Here is a 13,924-nt window from a genome sequence, read left to right on the forward strand (position 1 = left end):
GATGAAGATGAGAAAGTGCACTGGGACATTTTTTTTCTTCCCCTCTTCCTGTCAGTGGCTGTTAATTAATTCATTAAAATTACTGAATCATTATGTAATGAGAGAACCTAATCATCCTGTGGCCTGTGTCTCAACCTCTCCCCCTAGACAAAGACATTAAGTCCATGACCACTTTAATCTTGCAATTTGAATGCCTTTGATTTACAGGCTAACATATCATCTGTGCTTACATCCCATACGTCTTGGTGCGGTTGCCATGGTGACGTCAACACGGAGATCAATCACTGCCAAACAGGAGCGGAGCATGACACCAATTAAAAGGTGATGTCGTCTCCGAGTCATCACTCACACTCCTCACTAATGCACTAATTACTGGGGCTGGGACATTAATGGAATAGCATGGTTCAGCCTGGGGATTAATCTGCATGGATTCGCTTGTGTATGTGTGATGTCTGTCTGTGATCTGTGTGTGTGTGTGTGTGTGTGTGTGTGTGTGTGTGTGTGTGTGTGTGTGTGTGTGTGTGTGTGTGTGTGTGTGTGTGTGTGTGTGTGATTAATGCAAACCCCCCGCCCTGCTCCAGCGTGACCTTGAGCACCACCACAGGAGGGAAATGAACTAGCTGGGTGGAGGGTTGGGATATCTGCACTTGGGGCAGCGGAGGGGAGCCGATGTGCTGCGGTCGAGGGCCCGGCCAAGGTTGAGGCTAAGCAGGGAGATGAAGCAATTGGAGGGGATCGATGATTAAATTTGGTGTTTGACTTTGACAAACTCTGCTAATGATCTTCCAGACCACAGACCTACTCAACAACTTTCCAGTTTTTAAGACTCTAATTACTGCAAAGATAGCTTCAGTCATAAAAACTGAACTTGATCTGCTTTCATGAGAACATTTAGATCCTTTGCACTAGGAAAATTAACAAAACTGCAGTTTAACAGTTACAATTAAAGGTATGACCAATAAACGCCCTGCGGTGACAATACAATTCAATTATTAACTTCACTATTTTTACATCTTCCCGTATAAGTTGATTTATTAAATTCTCCAACTTTTATTCCTCTCCAGAACTGAGTCTGATCCCGTATTTCCATTTAGCGTCACACAGATGCAATTACTGTTGAACTTTTATTTGGCAAACATTAATTTTCACAAGGTAGTGCAGAGTAGAGTCGCATTATTTCCTCCGTAACTAACTGAAGACTTGATGAAATGCAATCAGCCATGTTTTTGGGTGCTAAACAATAATACAATTTATGTAATTTAACTAATTTAAGATGAGACTAAAATATAAAATTTAATGCAAGAAGACAAAATGTAAGAACTTTTATATTAATAGTTATTTCAAATAGGTTGTTGCTTATTGCTACTTATAGCTTAACTCTTGCTGTTGTCTAGTTTAATCTATAATAGTACACCGTATTTAGTATTTCATGTGTAAGTAAGTAAATGTTATTTTTGTAGCACATTTAAAACCAAAAAGTTGCACTTTTACACTAAAACTAAAACTGAATAAACAGATTCCCAAAAAATGTATGCTAGACACATTCACAATGTTTACATGAAACAGTCCAACAGCAACCAATCAACAGTTTCCATAAGCTTGACAGAAAAGCTTATCTAAGCCTTCAGCTTAGACTTAAAAACAGTCACAGTTCATGTTCATGTCTGAGGTCATTGGGGAGTTTTGATGCAACAGCATCAAAGACACAAGCTCCTTTTGAAATAAGCTTCAACCGCAGGATGATCAGGAGTGATTGAGGAGCAGACCTTAATGGTTTCGACGGGACATATAGGCACAGTTTATATGTTAAATCTGTGAACTAGTACTTTGTGCAGCGTACTTAAATGCAGGCAATAGTTCTGCAGCTGGTGTTGAGCTTATTAATTTTAGGTTATCTTGGTTTATTAGTGAAAACTATACAAAACAAAAAGGATGAAAAATAACCAAAACAAAGTGCAGTAATGACATTTACAAAGTTGTGATTAATCTGAAATAAAATGTGGGTGTTAAATAGGAAGTCTTTGCTTTTAGTGAATGAAAAATCAAATTAATCAATCATTAAAGGGGAAAAAAAATCAACAAATATGTAAACAGTAAAAAAAAGAAGAAAAGGTGCAGGCAATTAGGTGCTAAGCTTAGACAAACCTGGATTGATTAATATAATAAAATCACCAAGGGAGAAGTTTAATAAGGTTGTGCAACTCTGTGTAGCTGTGTGTATGTGTGAGTGTGGGAAAGAGACTGTGTGAAAAACATCAAATAAGTCACTGCATGTGTGGATTCCTCAAATATTAGTTTTGTGAGCTTTGGTCCAGAACAGCTAATTTACAATTTAGAATATCCTTTGGAGTGAAGACAATGCAATACTGCTTCAAAGTAAGAGCAAAAATTTCAGCAGGCCTGCTTTGATCCCATATTGATCGCCCTTTCTTTTTTTCTTTCCTTTTATTTAAGTTCCTATATTTATATTAGCCTTTGAATACAGAAACATTGTGCATGCGTAAGGTTCCCTGTTAGAAGGCTACAGTTTGCTTCTGTATTTTTATTGCTTCCTTTTATGAATTAATTAGGCACTCTCTTGGCAAGTCCCACAATTTTCCAACTCCTCTAACAATCCCTTTTGAAAATGTAAATTTTCCACTAAACTCAAAACAAATGAAGGCAAAACTCCTCGTGCTTCTCATTCATGACACGGGCTCGGTGCGTGACGGCAACTCACCGATGACGTAAGTGAGCAGCAGGGCCAGGGTGAGAGTGAGGAGTGACGCAGACAAGGCTGTGCACTTCCAGTTGCAGCAGCGGTGAGGCTTGTTGAAGGTAAACAGTGGTCTGGTCACGCTGCTGCGCGGCAGAGGCCGAGGTGGAGGGGAGTACACGGTCCCAGAGGTCAGGGGGTATCCCTGCCCCGCCCCTGACAGCAGAGCTGACGAACCAGACCCCTGCTTGAACAGGAAGTGTCTGCAGGAGAAACATACATAAAAGGTGTTATTGCAAAATGCCGTTTACCGTTACCTTCCTCAGTTACTGTTGCTATGCTTTCTCGCGGTCTCATGTGCAATTTTCAGTTATAACAGCGGGACATTACTACTCTAAATTCTATTTTTTTTTTTCATGGAAAAATGGCTTTTAGGATCCAGCCAGAAGCAAACAAATCATGCTTTTTATTTTTCGCCAGGAATTGCTAATTATGGCAGTTGACCTGACAGCTATTACTCATTTTAATCAACTGTAGCCAGCTAATTAAGCTAACATTGGCTCTGGCAGTTGGTTCAAAACCAGAATATTTTACTTGTTAAAAAAAAGTTTTTTTGACAAGTTTGGTTTTTGGGATCTTTTTTATCAGAGGATTTTGTTTTTTGCATTTGATAAAGTACAACAATTTGATAATTACTGAAAATGACACAAAATGCCAAAACTAGTGAAACCAAATGACCATTTATTTTATCGCAAATAGCTGAGCCAGATTAAGAAGCCAGGATGGATTCTTACATACAGAACTAAAGGATCATCATTTCTTTTTATTTACAATGACAACATCCAACAACATCAAACAAACATACATGTTTAGAGCTCGCCTCTGTCAGTGCGCCCCAGGGCAGCTGTGGCTACAATGTAGCTTGCCATCACCAGTGTGTGAATGGGTGAATGACTGAATGTAGCGTAAAGCGCTTTGGGGTCCTTAGGGACTAAGTAAAGCGCTATACAAATACAGGCCATTTACCATTTACATGTTGTGTCTAATATGGCTGACATTACCATGTAATACCAATCTGAAAACTGTATTTACACAAACTGTAATTATCTTTTTGTGCTAGCTACAGGCTCATTTCAGACCATCCATCTCTTTGCATTTCTCCCACCCTCTGATTTCAAATATAATCTATTAATAAAGCTAGTTTTCCAGTAAGGCTTTTTTCAGTTATATATTTTTCTGTTATCAGATGACGGAAGAAGCTAAGCCTAGATGTTACCCAGCAGTCACTTCCAAACCATTGCCAGTCCCCTGTTAAAATCCTGATCTTGTATAATTTGAAACAAGACTTGCTGATCTGTCATGTGGACACCTATATACGCTCTGCTGCTCCTCTCTGCCATTGAATGAAGAGTGCAGTGCATTTAAAGCTACAGAAACTCAAACAGCCTGTTTTGAATGGGGTAAAGCCAGATATCTACAGCATACTGATAGTAAAAGAAAAGAAAATCTGGATTTTTCTCAGTTGAAACTTTAAGACACATTCTGAATGAAACTATTATAACATGTAGCTTTTAAATACTGTATTTTTCACCCCAATTACAGTACCTCACACATCACCTATTCAAGTGGAGAAAGCTTGAAAGTTCTGTTAAGCAGAGCTACGGTTAAGCTATGACTGGACCGTTGCTCTTCAAGGCGACAGGTTAAGCAAGCGGCCTATTAATTGCTGCCCTAATCTTACAAGCGAGGAGCTGTTCTGCATTCGGTGCTCTGCAAAGTAACTCCTACCTCTGGGACCACTGTTGGTGCTTTTCTAAAGCAGATTACAGTACACAGCTGGAAACAATCACAGTAACCATGCAGGCCTATCTAGGACAGTGCTTCAACGCTTCACCAATTAGCACAGCGCAGACATCATTTTCTCAGGTATCTAGTATCATATTCTGATTCTATTCATGCAAATCTGTACTCGGTGGATTTCAGTCTCACGCTGATGCACGCCTGACTGAAGCTCATTTAAAGAGCCCCCAAGGTGGGGGACTTTAGAAGAAAACCCCTCTCCCACTATTTTTTGAATGATGAATACAGACTCGGGTTTCACATATCACAGAGAGGACAGACTGTTCCACTTTGCCAATGCATGAACACTCCTCAGTCCTTTTTTGAACCTGTCCAGAATAAGCACTTAGTGCTGTGCAAAAGAAATTCAGCTAAACTGTTAATATCTTACGTTTTTGCCTCCATTTGTGTGCCTGTAATTTAAGCAATCTGTTAAACTTCCAAGAAAAGCATCATCAAAAATTAATACAGGAACCAAATCCAAGGAAGAAGAGTAGTCTGAGGAAGTCCCTAAGCGCTAGGATTCTACTTGTAATTTATAATGTGTTCTGGAAAGCAGGCAATTTTTGTTGCAAATGTATACCACATACATTATTCAAAGTTACTGCATCATAACAATCAGACAACGGACAATATTGGGATGTACTGCATGCAAGAAACAGCTATGTAATACACCTGTAGCACATTATAGATAAAGTATAGGCTGACAGGCTGAAAAAGGGCATATATGACCAAGTATCTCTCTCTGGTGCAACATTATGAGCCACTACTGTAATGCAGAGCAGCACTGATATGAAAGAGAATGAAACAGCCCTGGCAGCCAAGGATCAATGACTTACCTATTCCTTTTTTGAGTCATCAAAGCGACTACTTAAGTTATATGGCTGTATTCGTTATACGGCTGTATTCGTTAAATGACGATGAGGTTTATTCTCATTATGAAAAAGAGTGTGTTAGATTGCCACTGACGATAGGAAACTAAGCTGCGGGGCAATTAATCTAAGTAGCATTTCATCTATATTGTGTTTGGATAATGGGGGGCGAAGGTTGGATGGTGTCAGATGAGAAGCAGGGAATGGAAATTATGCAACGTGGAAAAGTAGATCTGGGTAAAGCAATTATAAGCGATTCCAGCTTGATCTGGCCGTACCGGATCCCATCAAAAAAAATGAATAAAGACTGCTGGTGGTGGGAAACAAAGGATGGCTATGAGACAGCATCAGAAAGAGAAACCAGCGTATGAGTCATTGTCTTATTCTCTGCACTGTGTGTGTGTGTTTTTCCAAGCAAACAAAGAAAACAACAAGAAAATATCTCTGAGCTCCAGCAATTCACAGACAGCATTATTGCTCCAGATTACTGTGTGCTCTCTAGGGGTTAATATTGGCTGTTGGTGCGATATGTTGGGGGATATGTGCAGTTATTCTGTGTTAGAGTGTTATTCTGTCCATGCAGTAAAAGGTGCGAGGTCACAGGCTGCCGGCAGGACACCAGTCTCTAAAGGGACCTCACAAGACAGGCCATTAAAGTGGTGCCAGACAGCAGACTGACAACATCGCTGGACTCCAGACTCTAGCGCTGTCCTCACACATGGCTAAACTACATCCATCTCCTTTATCCATTTAACTGTTATCCTGCCCTGCAGGCGCATTTTACTTAAAAACAAGAAAGCTGGGGCGACAGTGGACTTCTCCATGAAGGACTTTGAATTTCAACTGAGAACTATAAGCTTTATTGAAAAGTAAAACAGGAGAACAACATATGTCTTCCAGGTGTTCGCATTCACGCTGGATGTGAGTTGATGGTGACCTTGACTTTCGATCTCTCAAAACACAGTCAGTTCAGCCTTGAGTACTTGGTGAGCATTTGTACCAGACTCAAAAAAATTCTTGAGTACCTCCAATAGATATTGTGTTCATAACAAAGGGGCAGATGGGAGGACATACTACCGGCCAAACGTCAAGTCTGTGGCCACAGCTGTTGCAGCATCAAAGCAGTCAAGAAAAAGGACAAGTGGAGCCCCAGTGCAAGATTTCTAATGGATTTTTCTCTTGGACTTACATTGGCCTTAGATTGCATTTTTTTCCAAGTTCAATTAATGTTTGTATTCTCCTGTTATTGATTTATTGCCTAATTCCACGTATTACTCCTTGGATCATTGCTTCTGATGTACATTTTATTATATGTAAATAACTAATATGATATTCTACTGCTTTAGATGAGTATATTTACAACCCTCAGGTATCTATCGATATAAGATAACAGATAACCTTTATTAGTCCCAAATGTGGGAAATTTGTTTATTACATATACATATATTTGTGTATGTATATTACATATACATACCAAAATAGTCTGTAAATAACTAATAATGTTCAGTCCAAACATCCAATTTTATGGAAAATGTGTGCTGTGTCTTAATAGTTTAGCCCTATTCTTTGCTAATGCTAACTGAGCCGTTAGCATTAGCAAAGAATATGGGTAATGCTAAATTTGTAGCTAATTAGCTAAGTATTTAATAGAATTAGCCAGGAATATGGCTCAACTATCAAGAGAAAGCCAAATTTGTAAACCTAACGTGATAATATATTTATTACTTGTATAACTTGTATAATTGTATAACTACATAAAGAAAATACTTAATTAAAAATACTTAAACTACCATATTCCAGAAGACAGTTTTACATATTGTTTTTTTCCTCCACATTGCAAAGCTATGACATCACAACAAGTGATTGGTCAGTTGCAAAGTTAATCCTCACCAACATGGGAAAAACAGCGGGATAACTATTAAATACGAAACACGTGTCACACAAACACATGTCAATAAATGTTATTTATATATTGTTTTTATAATTATATTGTCAGTAAACTTATGTTATTTATGGTTTTTGTGCTGCATGTGATGAATCATTGCCTCAGTCATCTTAAACCCATGCCTGTTTTGTGTTTCTCTCTCTGTGTGTCTCTAACGCGGCCCAGTGCCTGACAGATGACATCCATCCTTCACTGTCTGCCTCCTTTCCTTTCTCATCCAGCATCTGCTGAAGGCTGTGAGCTAGATTGAGGACACAGGAGACTGTGCACAGAGCAGCTACACACCTACGGGTCAATGGCAGTTCAACTCTGAAAGGCCAGAGATAAACCCGAGAAACACACAGCCACACAAATAGAGAGAGACACATAGCTCGACTCGAAGAATGGCGCGCAAGACAAACATGCACAAAAAAGATGTCAAATACAGCATTTTCACACTTTCGAGGCCAATGCACAGGTCGAGAAGACCGCAGCACTTTTATTGCTCCGCCGAAGGTGGATTAGAGCGAAAGGGATCAGAATCCGGCTGAAGAAATTGCATTTGTCAACGCAAGTGGAACTCTATTCTTCTTGTTCAGTGCTTTTAAAATGCTTCACTGTTCTTCCTGGCTCCTCCGCCTTTGATCTTCTCAGACAATATCTAGGGGCGACGCCCAGGAAGCTCTGAATTCATATCAGAGGGCAGATTTCCCCCGAGACAGGAAGAAAATGAGAGTTCCCGCTCTCCAGGAGGTCGGAGTCTAGGCCCAGGGGCTGTCTCTACCTGGATAAGTGTGTGTCTTTGTGTGTGTGTCTGCGTGTGTAGGTGGAGGACTTTTTTCACAGGTGCATGGCAATGTGCGGTGTGCGATGCAGAAGCTGATTTCACAGTGTTGGTGCACACCCACAGCGTGTGACTTACGTACACGCACGTCCTATCAATAAGAGGAAGGAGAGAAGGCGGGGCACAAGTCAATTTATTACAGTCCCAACATTTGTACCCCTTAACACACCCACAGCGAGAGCCAGTCAGATAGATTGAATATCCATACCCGCAAGCCTCCACTTACACAAGCTGGCCTCTCCAGAAACATAACGGATGCGCAGCTGAAAAGGAAAATCTATGCACACTTCAAACAATCTTAATCTCAGCTGACGCAATGTCAATACATTTGAATACTGATTCATCAAGTGCACAAGTCGAGGAAAATGGAAGCACACTTGACAACAAGAGATGTTATCCATGTTTTGCCATTTTTATTAAGGTCACAGCATCACTTAGAATTCTGTCAGCATAAGCCCCCGTGTCAAGTTTGTAAATACTTGATTAATCTTTAATCTGGAGATCGAGCCGATAGCGCTGCCAGGGTAAAAGCAGAAATATGAAATCATTAGATTAGCAGTGTATCTGAGAATGTGAGAGAGGAGAGAGGGCGCTTGAATATTAAATCCAAACTCAAAACAGTTAAGCAGTGAAGAGTTGGATCTTTTTTTGTGGGCTCTCTCTTCAAAAACTAGATAGAAAAGAGCCAATATTATCTGAATTATGTTACGCAGGGACGCTATTCTATTGACTATGAATATGATTACATTCTATGGTTCAGAACTAATAGCGCACTATCAAATAAAACATATTTGACTAGAAAGTCCCAAACGCTCAAAATGTATTCTTACAAAAAAAAAAGAAAAAAGTCACCATCCAATAATTGTGTTTTTATAATCACATCTCACTTTGGGAGAAAAGTTCTTTGAGCTCATCAAATATTGTTTGAACAATCCGAATTTTTTTGTTTGTGGTGAGTTTTCATTTAACGCGCGCTCACATGCTCACCGATAAGTAATGTAATTACAATGCACTCCTGACAAGCCTTTACATTGATACTCATGTCTAGCTAGCCAATGATTAATTTAAATTGTCACTGAATCTAATTTTATTCTTCCTTCCCTTTAAATGAGGTAAGATCTAATTATGGCCTAATGCATAACTTATTAAAATCCCTTCTTCTGGTGTGGCAGCCTGCCAATCTCATCCTCGCGCATAATATACCAGAATCCCATGCCCAGCCACTCATTACACATGCAAACATATTCTTTTCCACCTTGCTTCTCCTTCTTCTCGAAAGCAGCCGCACAAATGAGGATCTCCTAAATAATTCTCTGATCAATTAATACCTATGCGGTAAGCGTATGCTTAATTCTGTTTGATGGGACCAACTTCCAGTGGCTTGTCTCCGAGCATTTTGGCAGAAAAAAAATTTCTCGGGGTACTAAAGCTGAAAGTGAAATTACAATGTGTTCCTGAAAAGAGGATTTCTGCTTTCATTTTGGATTGTTTTTACACAAATGCAGGTCCCCTAGTAAATGCGGTGGTGTGTGTGGTAGGAGAACAAAAAAAATTCCAAATAACCAGAAAAAAAACGAGCTTCATGATTACTTTGATGGAAATCCTTTAATAATACCCCAGAGGCCTGCGTGGTGTTCCACTTATTCCTCCAAACATGTGCAAAACATGCCCATCCTAACAAATCCTTTAGTCCAGCATTCATTCTTAATCATTATACTCTGATTTTTTTCGAAGAAATTTTGTGAAAGTCTGCCAAGTCACAGTCCTGATGAAAGAATTTTCTTTAATCTAATGAACCTCATTTGTGAGATTAAAGAAATGTCTTTAATCAAGTGACATTATGCTGAGGGAGGGCGGTTTGCCTTGAAGATATTTTCACTTGAAGAATTTCATTACAAAATGACATCCAGTCTGGACTGAAAGCTTTTTGGAGCGCAGCCCTGTGTTTGCCCGTGCTAAAAATAACTCCAAAAACAAAAGCATTCCCTTACCTGGTCTCTAGGGGGATGTTGCTGTTGAGCACCCAGCTGTTGTGAAGCTGGGCCTGGTCTGCGCTCGAGCTGGTGTCTGCCCCCTGGCTGCCCTGGCTGGCTTGGCACCGAGTTGGCATGGTCTTCCTCTGTAGGCTGACTTGAGTGTAAGGTGCCGGGCGGGCGCAAGTGCAGGAGTGGGGCGGCGGCGGAGGTGGGGGCAGCGGACGGAACGTGAACTGGCCGCCCGGACTGCTGGGAAGCTCTGCGTAGGATAGACACAACAGAAGGCCCGGGACGAGGGGGAGGGATGGACAGGGGAGAAATAAACAGAGGTTTATTAGGAGCACAGTACCATAAATTACAAATAAAAGTGGCGTGTTAGCTGACAGTTTATTGTTATTACACTGATTGAGAGCCATAAATCAGCTTGAAAACCATCTCTGTCCTGCGCCTTCCTGCCTACCTGCTTTGATACACTTCCAGCTGCCCTATAAATAGGTTCTTGGCTGGCTGCAACATTGAGCAGTCTTTAAAGAGCTAACAGCTCCGGCTTAATCTGCACCCGCCAGCCCAAACTACCCATGTGATGTTTATTATGAGATCTGCGGCTGGACGGAATGAGCTAGCCAGCTGTAACTCCCTCACACTGCTAACCCCGGGGTCTAGGGAGAGCGCTCTCAATCCATCATTTATCATTCTCTTTCACTATAACTCTCCCTCTCCCCATCTCTTCCTCCCTGCTGCTTTCTTTCACATTCCTGCCTGTCTTCTATAACTGAGCAGGCTAATTACAGTTTTATTAAATGCAATGCGCATGCACATGTCAGCTTAACGTATGGGTATGGCTTCAGATAAAGCTGCTTTGCATGCATTTCCATACATGTATGCGCCCATGCGTGTGTAACAGGCTGCGTGAATTCATGAATGTGTATCAGCTGGGACGACAACTAGCACTGTTTAGGGGGGACAGCTCGTGCCATACGGTTGCAGCATGGTTCCACGAACGAGGCAAATCCTCCGTCCCAAAAGACCGACTCTGTCCAGCTGTATTGACAATGAATGTAACATTAGCCTCAAACCAGAGGGTAAAGAGTTTGCCCGCCAGAATTCTCGGACCTCAATTGTATTTGCTGCCAAAATGTCAGCAATAATTTAGTATCTGGAAGTGTAGTCCACCTGGGAGATTACCTCAGCCCTCCCTTATAAGTGTAAGTATTACACAGATAATACCGCAAAATACATTTTATTGACTCTTGGCAGATGAACACTGAGAAAAGTAAAATATTAATCTTTTTTTTTGTGCTTTCTATCACCGGCATGTTTCCGGAAATATGCAGCTCTGTTACCGTTCCACCTGAAAAACATCTCACAGCGTTACATAGAGCAATGGTTTATTGTTAATATTTTCAGAATAAGAAAAATGTGTGCACAGGCACCGATATCACGTTGGTGTTTTGATCTCCTCAAAATTACTGCTGCCTTCTGTGCAGATATGTGAGCCAGTAAGCTATGTCATATCCACTGAAACATCACATTATTACTCGTACGTTTGAAAGTTTCATATTTATAAGATATATGTACGTCGCGGCAGAAATGTAACAATGATAATGGCGAGACAAAAACAGCTCCTGTAATCATTTCCTTAAAATATTGCCACAGTGCCATCTGTCCAGCTCTAACGGCATTTTTCAAGATTTTTATTTGTAGTAGCAACCACTGTTTGGATGTGGGCATGCACATGTTTTTGTCAGATATATATACATATCTGACAAAAATATCGCCATAATAAGTGTGTGAGTGCTGTCGAATCGCTCTTTGAAGACGTGACAGGTTTTTCATCATCTGTGACACATTGCTGGTTATTGATCTCCCAAAATGCCTGAACTGTCACAGCACAAATGCAGAGCATGTAATAGTTAGCATGTGTTTCTGAATAATAAAATTTGCTCTTGATTTTCACGAAGTGCCGTTTCTCACGCAACACGTTCCTTTTACCGTTTCACTGAGACAATTAAGGACGCTCGACTCTATTCCCTTATGTGGCATTTCTCTTTATTGGGCTTTGCATTTTATACTAACACATTAAAAGATGTGATTTTTTTCACATCTTATGCAGTTCATGGCAGCAGCTGAAAATGTGCATTAACTGGATGCGAGAGATTTAGACTTCTTCCACATTTCAAACTGTTTTTGTGCGAAGCCAGAGAATTAATTTGCCTCCTGAGACAATAGGACATTGTAGCATATACATCTGCTTGGTATTACTATAATACATCACTCGATGATCTCATCAGACAGCCAGGCTGTGCTCAATCTGACAATGTAGGGCCCAGTAAAATGACAGGAAATGCATTTGTGCCATCACCTGAAGGTGCTGTTTAGTCTAAACTAATGCATGTGGAAAATGGAAGTTATTTTTGACTGTACCACCCCTGAGTATTAAAAATTACACGCTTAGGGAAAAGTGAGGGCTCCACTGTAGTGCGCCGCTGTAATGCTGCAGGATTTTTAAAGTGGCGCTTCGGTTTTTAGCAGGATCTGATTCATCAGTAAGTTAGATTCCTTTGAGTCCTGCCAGATTCCCCTGCTTTCACAGCTCTAAATACTGAAGGTAGATGTTTTTAGCAGTTGTGATATTTTTAAATGTTTAAAGGAAAAAAGAGGAAAAAAAACCCCACATGAAGTGCATTCCCAGCCAGCACTGGGCACTTGAGTTGGCAACATGTACTCAAATCGCACTTAGGGTTGTGAATTAGCTTAAGACTTCAAACTTAAGTGGGACTTTGTCAACTTCATTGAGAATGTGGCACCCAAGGACACGACGAGGCATTGAGAAATTGTGAAGAAAATTTGAACACTTCTCTTCAAAGGTGACTCATTCTGCTTCACATGACAAATGCCAGATAAAAGTGATACTGAATTACAAAAGATGCAGTTCTTTTTTAATTCAGTTGACTAAAGCAAATGTTATTTATTAAATAATACACAATAATAACTAACTGCTGGTCAGTTAGATGTCTAAGAACACACTATACAATACTGTGAAAAAGTCTTATGCCAGGAAATGTATTGAAACGTGCAAACACACATGTATATAAGGCAACAACAGAGTTTGTGTAATTCTAACAAGTATGAAAGTCAGTAGTTGGAATGGACACCTTTATTCTTCAACACATCACTTTCTTGTGATGTGTTCAAGTTTCAGGTACTCTTCAGGAATAGTTTTCCAGACTTTTTGAAGGACATTCCATTCAATATTTTGGATATTGACTGGTTCTCTGTCAAGATGATCCCACACTGCTTCAACAATGCTCAAGTCTGGGCCACTGATTTTCAGCCCAGCTCTTGTGTAATTTGCCATGCCTCGGCCTTTTCTCCCTGTTTCTCTTCCTTAAGAATGGCTTCTTAACAGCCACCCCTCCACTGAGACAACTTCTGATAAGGATGTGGCAAACTGAAGGGTCAGATGCATCTCACGGGTTCTGCGTCAGGTCTTTCATGGATTTCCCCCCCTCCAGTTTCTTAAGAAAGTTGTTCATTTGCTGTAGATTTTTTCAGACCTAACACTTTTTTTAGCTTCCAGTTGTCCAACATAGTCCACGTTTTCAGCTGATAGCTCTCTGGGAATTACCTTGTTGATGAAAAACAGTATTTTATGCCTGCCAAACTTTGTTATCTTTGGCATTTTTCATAGAGTCAGCTTAAGATTTGGGAACAAATGATGTGCTTGTTTTTGCAACAGTGCCTTAATTATAATAATTTTTAATTTCATACAAG

General features: G+C 40.3%; 1 protein-coding gene across 2 annotated transcripts in view; it reads right to left on the reverse strand.

Annotated features, from left to right (window-relative positions):
- The window catches only part of tenm1 (teneurin transmembrane protein 1), a 210,987-nt gene that overhangs the window by 131,866 nt on the left and 65,197 nt on the right, over window positions 1-13,924 (reverse strand). For both annotated transcript variants that reach the window (XM_085134297.1, XM_085134305.1), the window contains exons 4-5: window positions 10,166-10,409; window positions 2,720-2,958 (exon numbers count right to left, since the gene is read on the reverse strand). In XM_085134297.1, coding sequence (XP_084990423.1) covers window positions 2,720-2,958; window positions 10,166-10,409 — 483 coding nt within the window. The remainder of the gene's footprint in view (window positions 1-2,719; window positions 2,959-10,165; window positions 10,410-13,924) is intronic.

Source organism: Neolamprologus multifasciatus, chromosome 2, assembly GCF_963576455.1.
Source record: "Neolamprologus multifasciatus chromosome 2, fNeoMul1.2, whole genome shotgun sequence".
In the NCBI taxonomy this organism is placed as follows: Eukaryota; Metazoa; Chordata; class Actinopteri; order Cichliformes; family Cichlidae; genus Neolamprologus; species Neolamprologus multifasciatus.